This window comes from Augochlora pura, chromosome 7, assembly GCF_028453695.1.
Source record: "Augochlora pura isolate Apur16 chromosome 7, APUR_v2.2.1, whole genome shotgun sequence".
In the NCBI taxonomy this organism is placed as follows: domain Eukaryota; kingdom Metazoa; phylum Arthropoda; class Insecta; order Hymenoptera; family Halictidae; genus Augochlora; species Augochlora pura.
In genome coordinates this window covers 35554213-35571570 of record NC_135778.1, presented here as the reverse complement: position 1 = coordinate 35571570, position 17358 = coordinate 35554213, and the positions used below count along the sequence as shown (strand labels likewise).

Sequence of the window (17358 nt, the reverse complement as noted above, 5' to 3'; positions counted from 1 at the left end):
AAAGTATAATAAATGTATAAAGAATTATTTATTTAATACGGTCGGATTCAATACATATATATACAATATTTGAAAATTTATTGAGGTCAACGAATTTTTTATGATTAAAGTATCTCTATATATCATCTTCTTGCTGCCATCCATCTTCATTGGATAAAAATCTTCTCTTGTGGCTAGTATTCATATAAGGCCTTAATGCCCATTCTATGTCAGCAGCTGCTTCCATATCCAATGTAGCTAGTTTAATTTCATAGAGTTTCAACTGAAATCTTGGTCCTACTTCTGTCAACTCTATGTCCTTCCCATTTACCTTTTTATAAGTGTGATGGCGAAATGATATATAATCATCGTGATTGGCAAAAGTAATTATTCTTTTGCTATCTTCTTTAGGCACAGGGAACAAATACTTTAAAATACTAGTAACTCTTTCCCCCAACTTTGTTTTAAAGTTATGAAAAATCAGATGAGGATATTGTTCCGACATTGTTCCAATCTTTGGTATATCGTGCCTCATAACAACATCTGATATTGTGAAATATGCAGTAGGTCCGTACGGTAGATGACAAACGATCAAGGAATCGGGTACTCCTCTGTGTTCATGAACAATTATAAAGTCTGTAACATCGTTTGACCTACAAGCATGTATGAGTTGCTTCATTTCATAATTTCCACGATTCATTCTTTGAGAATTAGGAAATATTAGACGTAATTCCTTGACAAACATCTTCAATCTGGAGCTAGGATCTCGAGAAGTGGTAATTACAATTTTCGGATTTTCTACTCCAGCCCATCTGTATTCATCGTCCTCATGCGAGCCTAAAGTTCCACCCATTTCAGTGCCCATAGCAACAGCCATTTCTGGTCCAGCATCTTCCCAGTCCAAACTTTTTTGTACACGTAACGCGTCCTTTCTAAGATCTGGATGTATTGGTATATTCTCTTCTAAACTGCGTTTCAATTTTTCTTTCTTTTCTTGTATACTCTTCAACTTGTCCTGAACTGATTTTCTATATAGATATTCCCTACGTAGTCTTGCTTGTCTGCGCAACATTTTCTTCTGTTCTTACGTCTCTTTCCGTTTTAAATTCTTTTTATGTGAAGAAACTGAGATGTCGAGAATCGGTCATGACAAAAATATAAAGGCTGAGCTAAACAACACGTGTTTGCGTGGAAATTCTTCAATACAAGACAACAATATACAATATAGTTGCGATCAATGCATCCAGATTGCGCCACATAGCTGATCTTGAAAGTATCCGTTTGGGAGAGAGGGGGGGGGGGGGTGTTTCTTTTTGCACCGCATACGTCTCTTAATGCTAGTCGAATTCCATACATAGTTTTGTTATATTACAACAGATATTTCATCAACTGACCGTTGTCATTGAGTGGAGGACGCTGAAATCACTATTGAATTTCTGCGTCGGTATGGTAGTTACGTTGAACTACGAAAGTCTATGTTCATATACAGGGTGTATTAAAATTATTATAATTCTGGAAAACGAGAGATTTCTGAGGTCATTTGGAGTAACTTTTTCCTTAGCAAAAACTCTTGATGTTGCTTTTTTCTTCTGCTGCCTTTCTTTGCTGTTGCTGTTGCTTCCCGAGTTAACTTCACAAAAAATGTGAGTCGCACACTGCTCTTTTATTACGCTATAACGTAAGTTTTGAGTCTCCACTCCAGCAACCTCCACGTGGTGAGACTCGGGCAATCGATGTAATTGCCGATTTCTAATCAGCTGCAAATTCGTTTGCAACTAATTCGAAATCTGTAATTACATGGAGCTAATGGCTGTGATTTGGTGATGGGTTTTTTAATTATTAAGTAGACTTTGATTTTGTGCTCGTATACATGGTTGGTGTGGTATATCTGTGGTGATTGGTTTTTTAAATATTAAGTAGGCTATAAATTAGCAAAATATTTAAATTTCAAGACTATTATTACACATTGGAAGGCAACATGCACATCCTGATTTTTCAAATTAATCAAAAATTCAGAAAATTCACTCCTTGTTCATTATTTCGAACGCTACTCAAAATTTGAGCGCAGCCCACTCCTTCCGTCACGATCGGAAGCGATGCCAATACTAGGTAGTAGCACTTTGAGATTTCGCGCGCCCGTGTCTTATTGGCTGCTGTTTTTCTTTAATAACTCGCAAACAGAGTCGCAGATCGCATTTTTGCTAAGGAAAAAATTACTCCAAATAACCTTAGGAACCCCTCATTTCCCGGAGTTGCAGTAATTTTGATACACCCTGTATATCATGTTGAATAGTTTGTCTATTCTGTTCGTACGTATCTGTTCTGATCCAAACCTCGTCTGTGGTTATGTGTACGTGCTTTAATTATCTGTTGTAATTTGTGCCTCTTAATTTATAATCGATGATGGAAGTACTTAATGGTTCTTAACCCTTAAAATGAAATTTGAATGATACGTCAAGTAGTAAATGCGTATTTTTAATACTTATATGATGGCCGATAGTCTGTCAAAAGTGTTTGCAACCGAAGATTTTAGTGCAGAAAAATGTGAGTTTTATGAGTATCATGTAAATAAATGTAAGAAAGTATACTAAATATTCCGTTTCTTTTCAGTTGTTAAAGAACTAAGCGCACAATGCGTTGGCGCGGACGAGTTAAGGCAGCAACGAGCAAAAATTCAAGAACTTGCAAACAATACGTCCGCACAATTGAAACGTAATGTTTATCAAAACTATATGCAGTTCATAGAAACAGCCAAAGAAATTTCACATCTGGAAAGTGAAATGTATCAGTTATCTCAACTACTAAGTGAACAACGTTCTTTATTAAGTACATTAGGGTCCACCAGAAGTGCAGGCGTTATCTTTGAAGATGCATCTGAATCTAGAGAAGAAGGTACCAATGAATACATTTCCAAGGAAGAAGAGCAAAAGCAAAAACTGATGCTACTACTTGAAAATGTAGAAGGCGCAATGGTGAGCCCGTGAAACTTGAACAAACCTTAAAAATAAGGAAGAATCATTGATTTGGTTTACAGAGTTTAGCAGAAACACCTGGACGTATGTGCTTGCATGAAGGATCACTACTCGAATTAGATCCGTTGGAAGGAACTCCACTGAAAAGAGTTCATGCATATCTATTCAATGACATATTGATGATCTCTTCGTGGTTGGCAAATGGAAACAGACGGGGGCCACCAAGATATAAAATGCAAGCTGTGTATAATCTTGAAAGTTTAGCAGTCGTTAATGTAAAAGATTTAGGAACAGTAAAATTGGCATTCAAACTGTTAGCATTTTCTGATACAAGAGTTTTCCAATGTGCGACTGCAACAAGCAAAGTTAGTGTGCCAAGAAACATCTACAATTTTATTCAGATTTTATGAAGAAAAATATGATCAAAATTGTAACATTAAAATTTTTGTTTTAGAAAGAGTGGTTGGAAAAATGTGAACAAGCAAAGAAAATGAAACTATCTGAAGACAATCCAAATGGACATGCACAGAACATTGACACACGATCCAAAGAAGAAAAAATGCCACCTTCCCGATCAATGTCTCTTGATTCTAATACTCTAGGTTCAATCAAGACACTGAATGAAATTATTATTATAAGTTAAACATATATTCCGGTTCTTCTCTTACAATGGTCTGTTTTGGTTCTCCAGGTACAGACGACGTAGATTCAGAATTGTTCGAACCACCACCAGAGTGGATGCTAGAAGTTGCAGAAGATTTAGATTCTTGTATAGCTCAACGTCATTTTGAAGAAGCTTACGGCCTTTTAGAAAAGGCAAAAACTTATTTAAACGATTGCCAAGTATCGCCAGTTTTAATCGATATACATTCAAAAGTAAACGATAGGGGCCGATCTTTGGTTGACGTTATAACAAAAGAGCTTGAAGTGAGTGCTGAAGCAAAATCACTTCAAGGCGGTGGTTTAAGAAGTGCAAGACGTGTAGTAAAATTATTAATACAACTTAATAGAAGTGCTCAAGCCTGTCAATTGTATTTACGACTATGTACCGCCGTCTTAAGGGCACGTTTAAAAAGAGTTAAAAGAGAAGGTGCTGTCGCACCTTACGTAAAACAACTTAGCGCGATCGCGTTTAGCAATATCGTAGAAATCTCTAAAGAATTTCGAAGACTCTTTCTACAATCTACAAATTGTACATCTGGTAACTATATAATCTGATATAAATATCAGAATGTACCTGCCAAAATTGTTTATGTTGAATATGTTTTCTTTTCATTCGTAAATTTTATCTTAATTTCAGGTTTGGTTGTATGGTGCAGTCAAGAAATTAAACATTTAACGACACATTTAATCAAACAACTGTTTATTCCTCAAGTGTCCTTAAGCACTTTAGTGGAGTGTATAGTTTCTATCCGGTGTCACTGTGATCAGGTAAAATCGTAGACAACAACAGAATTTCTTAATATTTGCTAAAGTATCTTTCTTCTTAGTTGACGCATCTTGGAATGGATTTTCGTTATCAACTAGATGGTCAGTTGAGATCCCCGCTAACAAAAGCTATACAAGATTCCGGTGATAAATATATTGAAACTATAAAGATGCATATAGCTGAGGACTCTTGGCAACCGACTAATTTAGAAACAAGCAAAAACGTTCAAAAATTACTATCCGAAATGGACGACCTTGGAATAACTCTCCCATTGTCTTATCTAATAGACGAGCATAGGGTCACATTGACCAAAAACACACTGACATTTTCAAAAATTTACATCAGCCTGTTAGAGGATTGTTTAAACGTTGCTACACCAGAACTCATGGCTACCATAGATGGAGTACTAGTGTCTGTCATGCGAGTTCAAGTGCAACATATTATTTTATCCCTTACGAATCCGAAATTATCACAGGAGGTAATTAATTTTTGTTGACCATGGCATCGTGTCCAATTTCCTCATTGTCGAGATTTCTAATTATTTTAATTATTTCTTTTAACCCTAGAAACAGTTGGTTCATGATAATGCAGCCTACATTCGAGATATTATAATTGTACGAGGGCTAGAGCTATATAAATCGACAACCAATCAAGTGTTCAAGAAATTGTTGGCTTTGAAAGAACAAATTGTATTCGATTCTTTATCTTTTACTAAACCAAAACCCGCACCTAGGACGTCTGTAGCAAAGTATTCGACCACAGAATATATTTGATTGTATAGAAATGTCGCGTTATTGTACTAACGGGAAGTAAAAGAAAACGAGACACGTTGGATGTATTGTATTATACTTTATATATGGGTTATTACAAGCCAAGTGATTTCTGCAAGTAAATAACCCATATAAGTTAATTCGTTTTATCTTTCAATAAATACACCTACTAAATCAAATAAGAGTAACTTGTTTTTAAAACCTATCACAGGTGTATAATTAATACTAATAGGGAACAAATGAAAATTATGCTTAATATACAGCATTTTGATTTAAACAACTGGTACATTATTGAATTATTTTATATTTTTGTCTTTGTTTTCTCAGTGTTTCTATTTTCTTCTAATTTTCGTTTCTTTGCACGAATGTCTGCCAATGTCTGTTCTATACTTCTTTGATCTTTCTTGTTCTCACTGGGAACTGAAATCAAACCTTGAATTAGCAATAAGCATTTTGGGAGAAGATAAAAGGTCAAAACATAGACCTACCACAACCATAACTGCTGTTAGCTTCTGTTTTCTTGGCTGCCTCTAAAGCCGCTTCCTTCCCTATTAAGTGTTGATACTTATCCTTATAATAACTATTTGGTACAAAGTTGTCTTTTCGCTTCTTGGCTTTTGCATCTTCTATTTCTTCTTTAGCTCGTCTTTCCTTCTCTTTGGCAACTCTCGTAGCTATTTTGTCATTCCATTCTTCACCTCTGCGTAATGCATTCAGGTGATCTTCTGACGGTGCATGTTCCCTCTTAAAAATCATTATGTGCCGATCCACACCATCTTCTCCAAAGGAGTATGCCCACACATTTGCCACTTCAGCAACGTCGTGTCTAAAATAAGAAAATATAATATTACTACCACTGTACTAAATTTGCAATATAGCTTTTTCTATGTACATTATACTTCTATGAATCTGATCCATCGGTTGGAACTTGTATTCCTTAATACTGTCATCTTGGAGAAACTTATCAATCTTTGTTTCTACCTAGTGCAATAGAAATAAAAATAGTAATGTATATTTGAACAGTTTTTTTCTCATGAAAGCAGTGTATCAAAGAAAATGTTTGAACCTTTTCTCGAAATATTTTTAATCTATCAGCTTCTGCTTTTTGATGCTTCTGATATTCTTCTTTCTGTTCTGTACACAATAGAAGTTATCGTGTCAATAAAAATAATTATTATAAAAAAGAAGGAAGACCGATGATATAGATTAACTGGCAACTGACTTTTAATCAATGCTTTTTGTTTATCACTGACTGTAGGAGGTTTATCCATAGAATTCATAATAGATCCCAACAAATCCATGGTTCTGTTGATATTATGTCGACGATTACGTATCGTTGAAATTTGTTTTTCCTTTTGAAAAGTACTCTATGAAAGGAGACCAAGGAAGACCTTCAAAACACTTTCTTTCGACAAATCATGGCGACAAACGAATGTCTCATCTATAATAAAGTTTTGCTCTCTAGATAAAAAGGTGACAGAAATGATATTTAAGGCCATCTAGCAGAACAGATTCGTACTGTACAACAAACTTGGCATACTACAGATGAATGTACGTACATACATAGGATAACAGGACGGTATAGCCGACTGAGGGCATTAATTGCAATTGAATGAGGTTAGTTTGAATTGCACCGCGTTACTACTATTCATCAAAAATATTGTCACAATTTCCATTGTATCTTTCTGTACATGAATATATTATAAAGGTAAGTTCCGTAATATAAGTTCAGATTTTAAAAAAATGTAGTATTTTAATTTTACCATAATTATTGTTACAACATAACCTATTTTATTGGATTACGTGATAGGAAAAACACGATGTTGCGTTCAACGATAAACAGATCGTTGTTATACGCATTTTTCTTTCCATTTTCCAATGTTGAAAGTCCAAATGACTGTGTTAATAAGGAAATGAAACAACCTGAAATAATGGAACTAGAATCTCTATCTCCAGGTGAAATTGGTATAGATAGATTAAAAAATGTATTTTATGACAGGTAAGTTCGTTTTCTGGCATATGAAATCAACTATTCATTTTTGACAGCATTAATTCCAGTTTTATTATTAACGCAGTGAAGGTAATATTTCCAAAGAGCTTCAATCTATTTTAAGTGCTACAACTGCAGGTGTGATGGGAGGGTTTGTTATTGGAGGTGTTATAAAAACAATAGATGTACCAACAAACTTTATAAGAGAGAATCAAGCTACAAAATGGGACAGCACTTTCCATGCAAAAAGGCAATTACAAAATAAATTTTCTTTGGAATTTTTTAAAGCGGGCATGCGTCTTGGCTTAAAAGCAGGAGCCTTTTGCTTCTTATTCCAGTAAGATGATTTCTATGAGTAATATCTATAATAAGACACTTGTATAAATATAACTCCACCTAAAGTTCTCTATTAGGGGCACATCAATTTTGACATATGTATACAGAGGCAAATTTGAGATAATAAATTTTACCACCGCTGGTGCTTTCACAGGAAGTGTGTTTAAAATGAATATGGGACTTAAAGGCATGGTAGCAGGTACAGTTGTTGGTAGCATATTAGGCACTATTTATGGCACAATATCAAAGCTGCTGTTGTATGTTACTGGAACTGAGATAAGTGACTTGTACGAAGTACATTTACAACTCATGCAAAAGAGACGAGAGTAAGTATTTGTGGTCTCATAATTTTTAAACCAATAATGTTAATTCACTTTAGAGTAATATTTATTTTACAGTAATATAAAAAAAATGAGTGGAAATTACATGGATGATGAAACAAAAGCGTTTCAACGGATGTATGTAGAAAATAAAGTACTGCAAGAAACAGCCAAATCTCCAAATAAATCAGAGTAACATGTTCCTAAAAAAAACTGAATGTGAATAGATGTGTATAATTTTTTTATTTATTTAATAGTTCTCAAACAACACAGATTATGTAATATATTGAATACAACATAAAATACTGCAATTTTCACTTATATCACTGAATATGTTGGTTATTTAAAGTTATTTAATTTCATTAAAAAATTCATTAATTAACTATGAATTGAATTTACAGACTGGTAAATGTGCAAATAGGAACATCTAAATGGGTTATATTTTTATAGATATACAAAAAAAGCTATATTTTCACTAACAAACTAGCGATTGAAACAAAATTTCCCTAAGTTTATTAATGATTTAATTTTGCTCCAAATTATTTTTCCGTATATCTATAAACAAGAGAAATTTTTAACAGTTCCCACTTATGTATAAAAAATAATCCCATTGCATTCTACCCTATACGCGCAAACGTATATACATATATCTCATCATTATTACAAATATTCCTTATTTACATTTTTATAATACTTTGTGCATTAAAATGAACAAATATAAATAAGATTTAATACAGTCTAAAATCACGTTTACAAAATAGGCCTGATGCTCATGTAAAATTAATAAATTCAAACTCAAAATCATACAAAAGAAAGCATTATTTCATATTGAAAAATAATACGTTTCGATTAACAAATATAAGAGATAAAATACGACACATTTATTGCTCAACAGAGGAACAATATGGTATACATGTGCGTGTGTACGAACGAATGAGGGAACATCCACACGTATGTATGTATAATATGTATACACACACACATGCATACGCATACACATTGCATGTGTTTCATTCAACAAGTTCTTAATATATCTATTTAACTATCTTGGTCCGAAGTTCCTAAATCTTGAACCTTGGTTAAACGTTTTGCACCTCTGCTTGGTGGACCCTTAGGCTTCGCAAATTTTGGCTGATGCAAACTGATTTTTGGATGTAACTCTTCTTGCAAAAATCCCTCAGTTAGTTCTCTTCCATCGTCTATTTCAAGCTATGCAATCAACACATTTTAAAAGGATAATTATTATAATACAGACAAAAGCAGAAATGTATTGCTGAATTTGTAGATACAAAGAAACAAATTGAGCAATTTGAAAAAAAAAAGATATTGGAAATCAAATTTTATAAATGCACAGGCCTATTCTGTAAGATAACTGAAGTGTATTTGTAAATCTTAATTATAATTACATACCCATCCAAGGATTGACTCACCATGTTCTTCTTACAGACCTATTGTATTTGGGTAAACCATGATTGATGATAATACAAGAAAAAGTAGAAATTTGAACACATATCGTTTGATATCAACTTGTTGAAAATTAAAACAACAACAACCTGTTAGATTAAATTACATAATTCTTTATTGTTTGTAGCGATTTTAGTATTGGCAAGATATACAATTTTTTTAATCATAATAAACCTATAATTACGTATTAACAGAATGAAAATAAAATTATACTAGAGACTTACAGAATAGGCCTGGTACAAGATTATAAAGCATGTCCAGGCTGTAATGTGCGTTGTTATGTAACGTGGAACATATACTATGCCTAGTAAAAGTGTACATAGACACATCATGTCTCTTGAAGGTGAGGATCATGCTACCAATTCTTTAACTAATCAATTGGCTTTTTATGATTGTAATTATAAGAGAAATCTGGATAACACTATATGTACTAGTTTATCTTCATATATATTTACAATATACAGAATATTTGACAAAGATAAGAATTTAACGTAACATTTAGAGTTTTGCATGTTAAAATTTTTATAGAATTATAGTATTAAATTAATATTTTGTCCATGGGATAACAATGGGTACTTGTCTGTGTCTAATGAAATATGCAAAACTGTAAACATTGTGTCAAAATCCTTTTGCTGCAAAATACTCTGTATAATATAATCATAAGTAAAAATACACTAATACATATGTCAATTACATTCACCATAAGTTAAAGAATTGGTATCATGATCATAATTTTTATGAGACATGGAGTGCGTATATGAAATTTTGCTTGGCATTATGTTCATTAACAATTATTGAGCATTTTGAATCTCTTTCTTTTGGTTACTTTTTCTTCTGAAACTACTACATAAAAATGTTTGCCAAATTCTACATGTTTTTTATATACATAAATGCATGTATAATAGAGCAGTGCAGAGGAACATAAGATAGAATAACTTGTTCTATATGAGTTACATAAAGCTGAACTAATAAACAATGAGTATGTACGTTATGATTCCAACTATAAATGAATTCTTTATATCTTGGAAAATCTCATATGTCAAGCTCGACTTTCATGTCAGCATATACATGTCTTGAAGAATAAGCAAAACTTTCTTTTCTTGAATACATCATTGTAAAAACAAGGTGTATTTTCTTTTCTATTTGTCTCTTTCAAATATTTTTTAATGAAATAAATTCTATACATTTGGTGCACCCCGCTACCATTTCACTAATTTAAATTAGGCCAAATTCTCATGCCAGTAATTTGTTCGTTTCTCTCTCTATCTCTTTCTCTCTGTGTATGTGTCTGCGCGCGCGCGCGCGTGTGTGTGTGTATTTGACAAAAATTTTTCACAAGTTTATAAAAAGCTACGAGTGTTAAAAAAATACAGATCAGAAAAAATAGAATGTTTCTCGAATAATTTGTTGCTGGCAATTAGATTATATAGTCCCATTTGCTATATGTTTCATAGAAGGAATGTTGTTTAAACGAATTTAAAAAGATACAGTTCAATTTGAAACAACAATACTGATAACATATCACAATCCGATTTCCAACTTCGTTGTAGAAAACATCTTCCTATTCTTTTAATTCATTAAGAACACAAGTCAATTATGTACTTCTACGTCTTATCTCTCACATATGTATTGTTTGTAAATTAAAATAATAAATAAGAAATAAATAATTGAAAGATGTATGAATACTATACGAAGTGTGTCTGTTTTTATCTACACAAATCTGAACACTTTGTGCTATTTCCTGACTATACAGCCAATGGGACATACCAAGATCAGTCTTAGTACACACATTTGTGGAGTCTAGTATTCTGTATCATTTACAATAATATAGAATATGATTAATTTATATAGAGATATATACTACATATGCTAGTATTACCACTAGCTCGTGTTCGAGAACGATAATCGTGTGCAAAAAAATATATCCACATATCAGTATGGTATTTGCACATTTATCACTTGTCTGCTTATTATTCTCTATTTAAATTACACAGAGTAGTTAGGTGAGTGGCGTCAGTTAGCTAGGGCACATGGAATTTTCCCTAACTCTCTAATAATCACGTAAAGTATGCAAGTTACCATAGGTATTTATCTGGAATACTCTAATCTATATTGCTAATTCCTATAGACGTGTTTGAATGAATTTGAAAATCAAGCCTTCAAGTATCACCTAACAAAATCACTAATACAAAACGAGACTTATGATACATATCACTTTCCATTGGACTAGGAACTAATTCTCACAGTCGACTCACTGGATTTTCTTTTGTATGTTCGAGTGACAAGCTATAAATGTATAGAATAAAATAAAATAAAGGAACTGCAGTTACAAAGATAATATCCCTACAAAAAATTTCATAAGAGTAAATACTAATAGATTCTAATAATTGGTTACTAAAAGATGAAATTAAAATCCAGTGGAAGGCTTCACTTTCAACTGATAATGAATCTCATCGCATTTTTATAATGCTGCATCCAGCACGAACAAAGGATGACTTATTACTGTATCCTCATGAATCAGCAAAAACCTGCATCCTATGACAATCATTTTCATCCAGAATATGTGTCTGTAACTATCAATAAGCGCTTCAAAGAGTCCTTATCGCGAGAATTTTGTTTCTAAAATTTAGAAAAATACATTGCTCGGTCTACTCTGACTCGCTATCACTTTAACCAATTAACATTAAGTATTAATAATCACTGCTAATTAAAAAGTTTTCATATCTCTATAAAACGTAGCAGATTTTTCATTTGAATTATTTCACGACAAGTGTAACAGTATTTACGCCAACGAGGATTGTATCTGAAACTCATCATATCATTTTAAAACTATCTACTTGTAACGTACTATCACAAATTTTGAATTTATGGAGGAAGTTATATGAATTTGTTGTAAGACATCACAAATACTTTAACATTGAAGAGTAATAAAAAATAATGGCAATCAAAGTACATAGACTCGGTTAACTCAAGACACAAGATCGCTTCTGCTTTGATTTTTTCTCTGGTATAGATTGAGTAGGGGCATAGGGCGTTGATGGAGTTGCAGGAGTTATAGCAGCTGTTTCTTTTATGGTTGCAGGAGCTTCCAACATGTCTGCCAACTCTTCGCCACTATTTACTTCCAACTAGGATTTGTCAAAGTTTTACAAAAAAAAATAATACTTTACTTTCCAATATTAAAAAGAGTAGAAGCTAGAAAAGAAAGAGATATCACATAGTATAGTAACAGAAAGTGAAAAATGCGAGTTTGGTTTTTCTATCTTTTTGGAATACAAAGAATTAAAGATATGTATGGATACCTATACATGTAGGATCAAATGCATTAAATAGTTCCTGTTAGTACACAAGCAAATCAATGAAAATAAAGTAAGCTGGAAAATATATAATGAAATTGTAAGGTAGCTCTTTATACTCACTTTTTTTGTTATAATTACTCCGAGTGATTGAATAAGTTCTAAGAGAGGTGCTTTACATGATGAGTACAACATTCTTTCTTTGATGCTACAGCTGTATCCAGGCATGCTATATATAAAAACTACAACAGACAGATATAAATTATTACTTAATAAAGTCATTATAATATTTCTACCCATTTCACATACCAATACATTCCATGTAGTCTCCCTCGTGAGTGTGTTTAAAATTATAAAGATGATATCTAGCAGAGTCCGAGGGAACTTTTGTAGGCAGTTTATCCAATGAAATGTCACAGGCTGTGACCAGATGTATTTTTTCTTCCTCTAAATCAATCTTCAACTGAACATACTCGTGAACTCCTTTGCCTAGTTTTGTAATTGCTTGTTTTGCTTCATCTGTTACAGGGAAAGCTACTCCACTTAATGTTTGATGTCTTGTTTCTACACTATAGTCTGTGCTAACTGTACTTTTCTTAAGCTCTGCTAATTCTTCTTCAGCAGTAGTTAACGGTGCTGGAGCTGCATCGTTTCTCTTGTACTTATAGTAACCTTCTAAGGTTATATCCTCTGGTACAGTACTATGTAATTCTTCTTTTATCGAAGCTGTACCAAACTCTTGTTTTAAAGTAGCTTTAGTTGATGCATAGAGCATTTTTTGTCTCACTGGTGCAGTATCAGGTGACCAGGATATAAACAGCCAATCATAACCAGAATCAGGAGATTTGGTATCAAGTCGATAAAGAATATATGCAGGCTGATTTTCAACAATCAGTGGCTTGATTAGTTTATCGTAATCATCTTGCCACTTACTTGTAGGTTTTGAGGAAGCAGCAGCTGTTAGTTCCTCTGCAAGACAAGGAAGATATATACATGTATGTTGATGTAGAGATTTTATTTAAATAGATACTATAGATATATTAACTTACCATTTTCTATGGAAACTTTCAAAACCCGTATTTTGCCATCACGGCATTTGGCAAATAATTTTTTGAGAGCATCGTTTGCTGTAATAAATAAAACACATTATCAATATTGCGGCAAAGTGATACATTCCAGACAAATATAAATGATGTAGGCACAAATTGAACTCGTTCTTTTGCAAATTTATACTGCTGCGTAACGATTGTTATCGAAATGAGGTTAACTTAATTTTCATGAAATTTGAAACCATGAGAGCCATGGTAAATATTTACCTTTGATCCCTGTCTGATGCGACATGATTTCAATGATGATTTGTCAAATATTTTCTTTCGCTCAAAACGTACAACACGTAGTTCTTGGAACCTATTGCGGAAGGAGAATTACTAATATGTATATGTAGCACCACTACCGCAAGCAGTCTGTGTAAATGATTCGAATGCGAGAAAAAAAGTTACATGAATTTGAAATCAAGAGAAACTACCGGGCACGCGGTTTTTCCAGCAAATATTCTTGAGCAATTTAATGAATCCACATTCTGCCAATTTGAATGAATCCAAACGTTATGTTAGTGAAGCTGGACTAACCACGTATCATAAATCATTCATTAAATTGCTCCAAATCCGAATGCACTTCACACTTCGCGACTTTTTTTTTTTAATAAAACAGAAAGAAAAGGTGATAAGCATGCAGATCAAGAAACAGAAAGGAAGGAGAGGGGAGAAAATATGTGAGCGTGTGCGTGCGCGCGCGTGGTATGAAAGAAAAGTACATATGTATATAAAATGCTGTATATATGTACATACATACAATCATATAATGTACATGCAGTAATAAGGCCTACTCCTGCACACTTTTCGTGCTCCCTAAACTGGCTCGCGCATCTCCACCATTTTACTGCGCATCAGCTTCGAGCAAGTACTGTAGAAAGAGAACGAGACACGATGGAGAGAAACAGAACGATACCCGTCAGATTCTATATGCGTGTGTGTGTATGAACAGGCAATTTAGCTTGCTTTGCCGTACTTGCTACCTCCCTCTTTTCGCGCATTCGTTCGATTGACGCGCCATCTGAGACACGCGTCGTGAAATTTTATTTGCAAAGGAGCTTCAACTTTCAAATAAATGGAATCCATTGTATTCAGAGTATGTGCAAAAGCTGTTTAATGTACTTTGAGATAAATATGTTCTTTAGAAATATTTTGACAAATTCACATGATCTGGGGAAGGTTATCACTGTCTGGTATGAATCTAACGATTTAAAGTTGGCAATAATACTGCTGAACGTGGGGTTAAGCTTATAAATATATGTTACAAATTATATCAGAATATAGAAAATAATTTCCTAATACAATAAAACAGTTTAATAAAATATTACAAAAAGTTATCATTCCTTGTTTTCCCCCTTTTCCTTTGCTGACCAATCAGAACAAAGAAAATTTCTGTATTAATCCTCGTTAACAGATCGAACTGCAGCCTGGAGGTGTGCAGAAGTAGGGTTATTACTGAAGTTCCATTATTATAGATTGTAAGAATTCTACACCGTGATCCATGAGAACAGAAGATGGAACAGATTTCTACACTAGGATGCGAAAGGATCCCACTCCTAGGTATGTTTAATGAAACTATTAGGCTTGTATATATTATAAGAGAACTGTTAGAAAAATACTGAATTAAATACTACTTTCATGTTTTGTGGTACATTCGCGCAAGTATCTAATGCAAAACGATTAAAGCTTAATTTAGAAAATTACATTCAAAAAGCCCTGGTTACTATCTGCGCGACCTCTGTTTCTAAGATTTCTCTAAGATGGCGTGCTGTCATCGTATCATATGTGTATTATGATATGATTACATTTCGATGCATCAAAACGTTCTCACTTGTTAGTTTGACAGGTTTCATTTGCCCTGTGTGTGACAGTAGTTCTTCTATATTAAACGACAAAGATATTTTGAATTTTGTCAAGGATACAACTTAATATTATATTATAATGGAAACTGAGAGGCGTTCGGTTTTATATGAAGAATGGAAAAAACGGGTAAATTGTGTGAATTATACGTCGTCAGTATCGCGATGATAAAATTTTCTGGAGCATGGTGCAATTCTTTTACGATTAAGCGGTAATAATAACTAGAGAATTAGAAATGAATTCAATGTATGTAATACGTTTAACAAATTAATGCTTTGCAATGCTCCATAATTGTCAAATATCTAGAAATATTTAGAATCAACTATATAAATGCGTAAGAAACATTGGAATCTCTTAGGCATTTCTGGGCCCGCTTCCTCAGGGATTTCTTCGAGTAGAGGAGCATAGTATGCAAGAACGACAGGAAGCTGCTGATGAACAAGCTGCGCTTGCACTTCATCAGGCGCAACTGCAAAATATGCCTGTGATGCATGAACCGCATGTTGGTAGACTTAGCATAACAATCGTTCAGGTAATCTGTTAGCCTGTGGTTTCAATATTATAGAAATTGCAATATATCCTTTAAAATTGAAACACATATATTGCGTAATAATATTTTACTCATAATTTCAAAAAGATACTTCCTATAGGCTAGACTAGTAAAAAATTACGGGATGATCAGAATGGATCCTTATGTGAGATTGAGAGTAGGTCATGCTGTTTACGAGACACACACATGTTCCAATGGAGCAAAGAATCCACATTGGAACAAAGTTATTCGATGGTATATGTATTTCAAAGACATGTAAACATAATTTCAAGCATATTTAATTATCATTTATACATTCTTCTTTTATTATTACAGCTATCTGCCGCCCGGAGTTACACAAATATATGTAGAAATATATGACGAATGTTCTTTTGTAATGGACGAGTTGATAGCATGGGGCCACATAGACATTCCACCACAAGTCCTCCAAAAGGGAGAAACTTCTGAGAGTTGGTATAGGCTTAGTGGAAAACAGGGAGACAATCAAGAAGGAATGATAAATCTAGTATTTAGTTATATGGTAAAGGTTGCTAATAATGTGGTGAAGAAATCTGTATTGATCATTTAATGATTTTATTGAATTTCAATAGACCAAAGGACATCCATATATGAATGTACCAGCAAATATGAAGGCTCCTTCTTCAGCAATGTTTGATATGAGACAGTATGCCCCAGTACATGTCTACGCAACACCTCCTCTAGCTGCTGTACCACCTGCTGAACCCAGTTCTTTGCCAAATGCTGAGGTCGAGTTAAAACAGGTAAATATATGGAATATAATTACTGCTTTATTTTAATTGTTAAAAATGTGATATACATAATTTTCATTTCTATGAGAATCATTATATGAGTATGCTAATTGCAGATCATGGAAATGTTCCCCAATCTGGACAAAGAAGTAATTAAATCTGTTTATGATGTGAATCAGGGGAAAAAGGCTGTAACTATAAATTCATTGATCCAGATGTGTGAATAAGTAGTTTTTTTAATGTAAATTATTTTATTTAATTCCGAAGGCCATATTTGTATTTTCTGCTACGCTGTATTCCTTTCAGAATGTAATATATGTGCGACCTATTGCCATGCATTTTAGGGTTTTTAACATCTAGGAGGTTTCGTAAGGAAATTCATAAGATTTTATTGGGCAGGGAAATATATTTTCTATGAAAGTACCTTTCTTAATGTTTCCCATATTTATTGATCCTTTACTTCTTTCTTTCTCTTTGTGTGTGTGTATGTATTGTAAATACAAGTATTGTTTGAATAGCTTTTTATTTTAAGGAAAGAAATCGATGGAAGTA

The 17358-nt window shown here is 33.3% G+C and overlaps 6 protein-coding genes across 13 annotated transcripts; 3 read left to right on the top strand and 3 right to left on the bottom strand.

The window, feature by feature from the left end:
• Positions 1-33: 33 nt before the first annotated feature.
• LOC144472365 (U3 small nucleolar ribonucleoprotein IMP4) lies at positions 34-1187 on the bottom strand. The gene has a single exon (XM_078185374.1). It carries the CDS (start codon positions 1049-1051, stop codon positions 116-118), a length of 936 nt encoding a protein of 311 aa, XP_078041500.1. The 5' UTR covers positions 1052-1187; the 3' UTR covers positions 34-115.
• A 499-nt stretch (positions 1188-1686) lies between these two features.
• On the top strand, positions 1687-5153 carry Exo84 (exocyst complex component Exo84). Of its 3 annotated transcripts, XM_078187771.1 has the most exons (9): positions 1687-2523; positions 2590-2691; positions 2807-2951; positions 3014-3316; positions 3406-3553; positions 3643-4152; positions 4252-4382; positions 4442-4858; positions 4947-5153. In XM_078187771.1, exons 2-9 carry the CDS (start codon positions 2612-2614, stop codon positions 5151-5153), a joined length of 1941 nt encoding a protein of 646 aa, XP_078043897.1. In that variant the 5' UTR covers positions 1687-2523; positions 2590-2611. The 3 variants fall into 3 exon arrangements, with proteins under 3 accessions (XP_078043897.1, XP_078043896.1, XP_078043898.1); XM_078187770.1 differs by having other exon boundaries at positions 2590-2951; XM_078187772.1 differs by lacking the exons at positions 1687-2523; positions 2590-2691 and having other exon boundaries at positions 2698-2871.
• An 85-nt stretch (positions 5154-5238) lies between these two features.
• On the bottom strand, positions 5239-6583 carry LOC144473681 (sperm-associated antigen 7-like). The gene is made up of 5 exons (XM_078187783.1): positions 6373-6583; positions 6217-6284; positions 6043-6131; positions 5639-5976; positions 5239-5570 (listed from the first exon to the last, which is right to left on the bottom strand). Exons 1-5 carry the CDS (start codon positions 6449-6451, stop codon positions 5452-5454), a joined length of 693 nt encoding a protein of 230 aa, XP_078043909.1. The 5' UTR covers positions 6452-6583; the 3' UTR covers positions 5239-5451.
• Positions 6584-6722: 139 nt separating this feature from the next.
• On the top strand, positions 6723-8117 carry 140up (RPII140-upstream gene protein). The gene is made up of 5 exons (XM_078187782.1): positions 6723-6858; positions 6961-7149; positions 7226-7477; positions 7554-7802; positions 7875-8117. Exons 2-5 carry the CDS (start codon positions 6971-6973, stop codon positions 7990-7992), a joined length of 798 nt encoding a protein of 265 aa, XP_078043908.1. The 5' UTR covers positions 6723-6858; positions 6961-6970; the 3' UTR covers positions 7993-8117.
• Positions 8118-8822: 705 nt separating this feature from the next.
• On the bottom strand, positions 8823-14500 carry Twf (twinfilin actin binding protein). Of its 6 annotated transcripts, none has more exons than XM_078187779.1 (6): positions 14374-14500; positions 13873-13963; positions 13606-13683; positions 12866-13525; positions 12680-12798; positions 8823-9005 (listed from the first exon to the last, which is right to left on the bottom strand). In XM_078187779.1, exons 2-6 carry the CDS (start codon positions 13895-13897, stop codon positions 8835-8837), a joined length of 1053 nt encoding a protein of 350 aa, XP_078043905.1. In that variant the 5' UTR covers positions 13898-13963; positions 14374-14500; the 3' UTR covers positions 8823-8834. The 6 variants fall into 6 exon arrangements, with proteins under 6 accessions (XP_078043905.1, XP_078043903.1, XP_078043904.1 ...); XM_078187777.1 differs by lacking the exon at positions 14374-14500 and adding an exon at positions 14056-14321; XM_078187778.1 differs by lacking the exon at positions 14374-14500 and adding an exon at positions 14185-14321.
• A 903-nt stretch (positions 14501-15403) lies between these two features.
• Positions 15404-17229, top strand: LOC144472839 (toll-interacting protein B). The gene is made up of 6 exons (XM_078186245.1): positions 15404-15636; positions 15866-16039; positions 16158-16291; positions 16373-16577; positions 16648-16818; positions 16923-17229. Exons 1-6 carry the CDS (start codon positions 15589-15591, stop codon positions 17031-17033), a joined length of 843 nt encoding a protein of 280 aa, XP_078042371.1. The 5' UTR covers positions 15404-15588; the 3' UTR covers positions 17034-17229.
• Positions 17230-17358: the final 129 nt, after the last annotated feature.

What these genes read in the sequence shown, in the direction of transcription:
- Exo84 (XM_078187770.1), top strand. Translation starts at nt 2,445, where the DNA reads ATGCGTATTTTTAATACTTATATGATGGCCGATAGTCTGTCAAAAGTG. An exon ending in AAAATGTAGAAGGCGCAATG is followed by an intron (nt 2,952 to 3,013) that starts GTGAGCCCGTGA and finishes TTTGGTTTACAG; the next exon opens with AGTTTAGCAGAAACACCTGG. An exon ending in GTGCGACTGCAACAAGCAAA is followed by an intron (nt 3,317 to 3,405) that starts GTTAGTGTGCCA and finishes TTTTTGTTTTAG; the next exon opens with AAAGAGTGGTTGGAAAAATG.
- LOC144472839 (XM_078186245.1), top strand. Translation starts at nt 15,589, where the DNA reads ATGGAAACTGAGAGGCGTTCGGTTTTATATGAAGAATGGAAAAAACGG. An exon ending in ATGAAGAATGGAAAAAACGG is followed by an intron (nt 15,637 to 15,865) that starts GTAAATTGTGTG and finishes GGAATCTCTTAG; the next exon opens with GCATTTCTGGGCCCGCTTCC. An exon ending in ATCTAGTATTTAGTTATATG is followed by an intron (nt 16,578 to 16,647) that starts GTAAAGGTTGCT and finishes GAATTTCAATAG; the next exon opens with ACCAAAGGACATCCATATAT.
- Twf (XM_078187779.1), bottom strand. Translation starts at nt 13,897, where the DNA reads ATGTCGCATCAGACAGGGATCAAAG. An exon ending in GCATCAGACAGGGATCAAAG is followed by an intron (nt 13,684 to 13,872) that starts GTAAATATTTAC and finishes TATTTATTACAG; the next exon opens with CAAACGATGCTCTCAAAAAA. An exon ending in GAAAGTTTCCATAGAAAATG is followed by an intron (nt 13,526 to 13,605) that starts GTAAGTTAATAT and finishes CTTGTCTTGCAG; the next exon opens with AGGAACTAACAGCTGCTGCT.
- LOC144472365 (XM_078185374.1), bottom strand. Translation starts at nt 1,051, where the DNA reads ATGTTGCGCAGACAAGCAAGACTACGTAGGGAATATCTATATAGAAAA.
- LOC144473681 (XM_078187783.1), bottom strand. Translation starts at nt 6,451, where the DNA reads ATGGATTTGTTGGGATCTATTATGAATTCTATGGATAAACCTCCTACA. An exon ending in ACAAAAAGCATTGATTAAAA is followed by an intron (nt 6,285 to 6,372) that starts GTCAGTTGCCAG and finishes TATTGTGTACAG; the next exon opens with AACAGAAAGAAGAATATCAG. An exon ending in TAAAAATATTTCGAGAAAAG is followed by an intron (nt 6,132 to 6,216) that starts GTTCAAACATTT and finishes CTATTGCACTAG; the next exon opens with GTAGAAACAAAGATTGATAA.
- 140up (XM_078187782.1), top strand. Translation starts at nt 6,971, where the DNA reads ATGTTGCGTTCAACGATAAACAGATCGTTGTTATACGCATTTTTCTTT. An exon ending in AAAAATGTATTTTATGACAG is followed by an intron (nt 7,150 to 7,225) that starts GTAAGTTCGTTT and finishes TTATTAACGCAG; the next exon opens with TGAAGGTAATATTTCCAAAG. An exon ending in CTCATGCAAAAGAGACGAGA is followed by an intron (nt 7,803 to 7,874) that starts GTAAGTATTTGT and finishes TTTATTTTACAG; the next exon opens with TAATATAAAAAAAATGAGTG.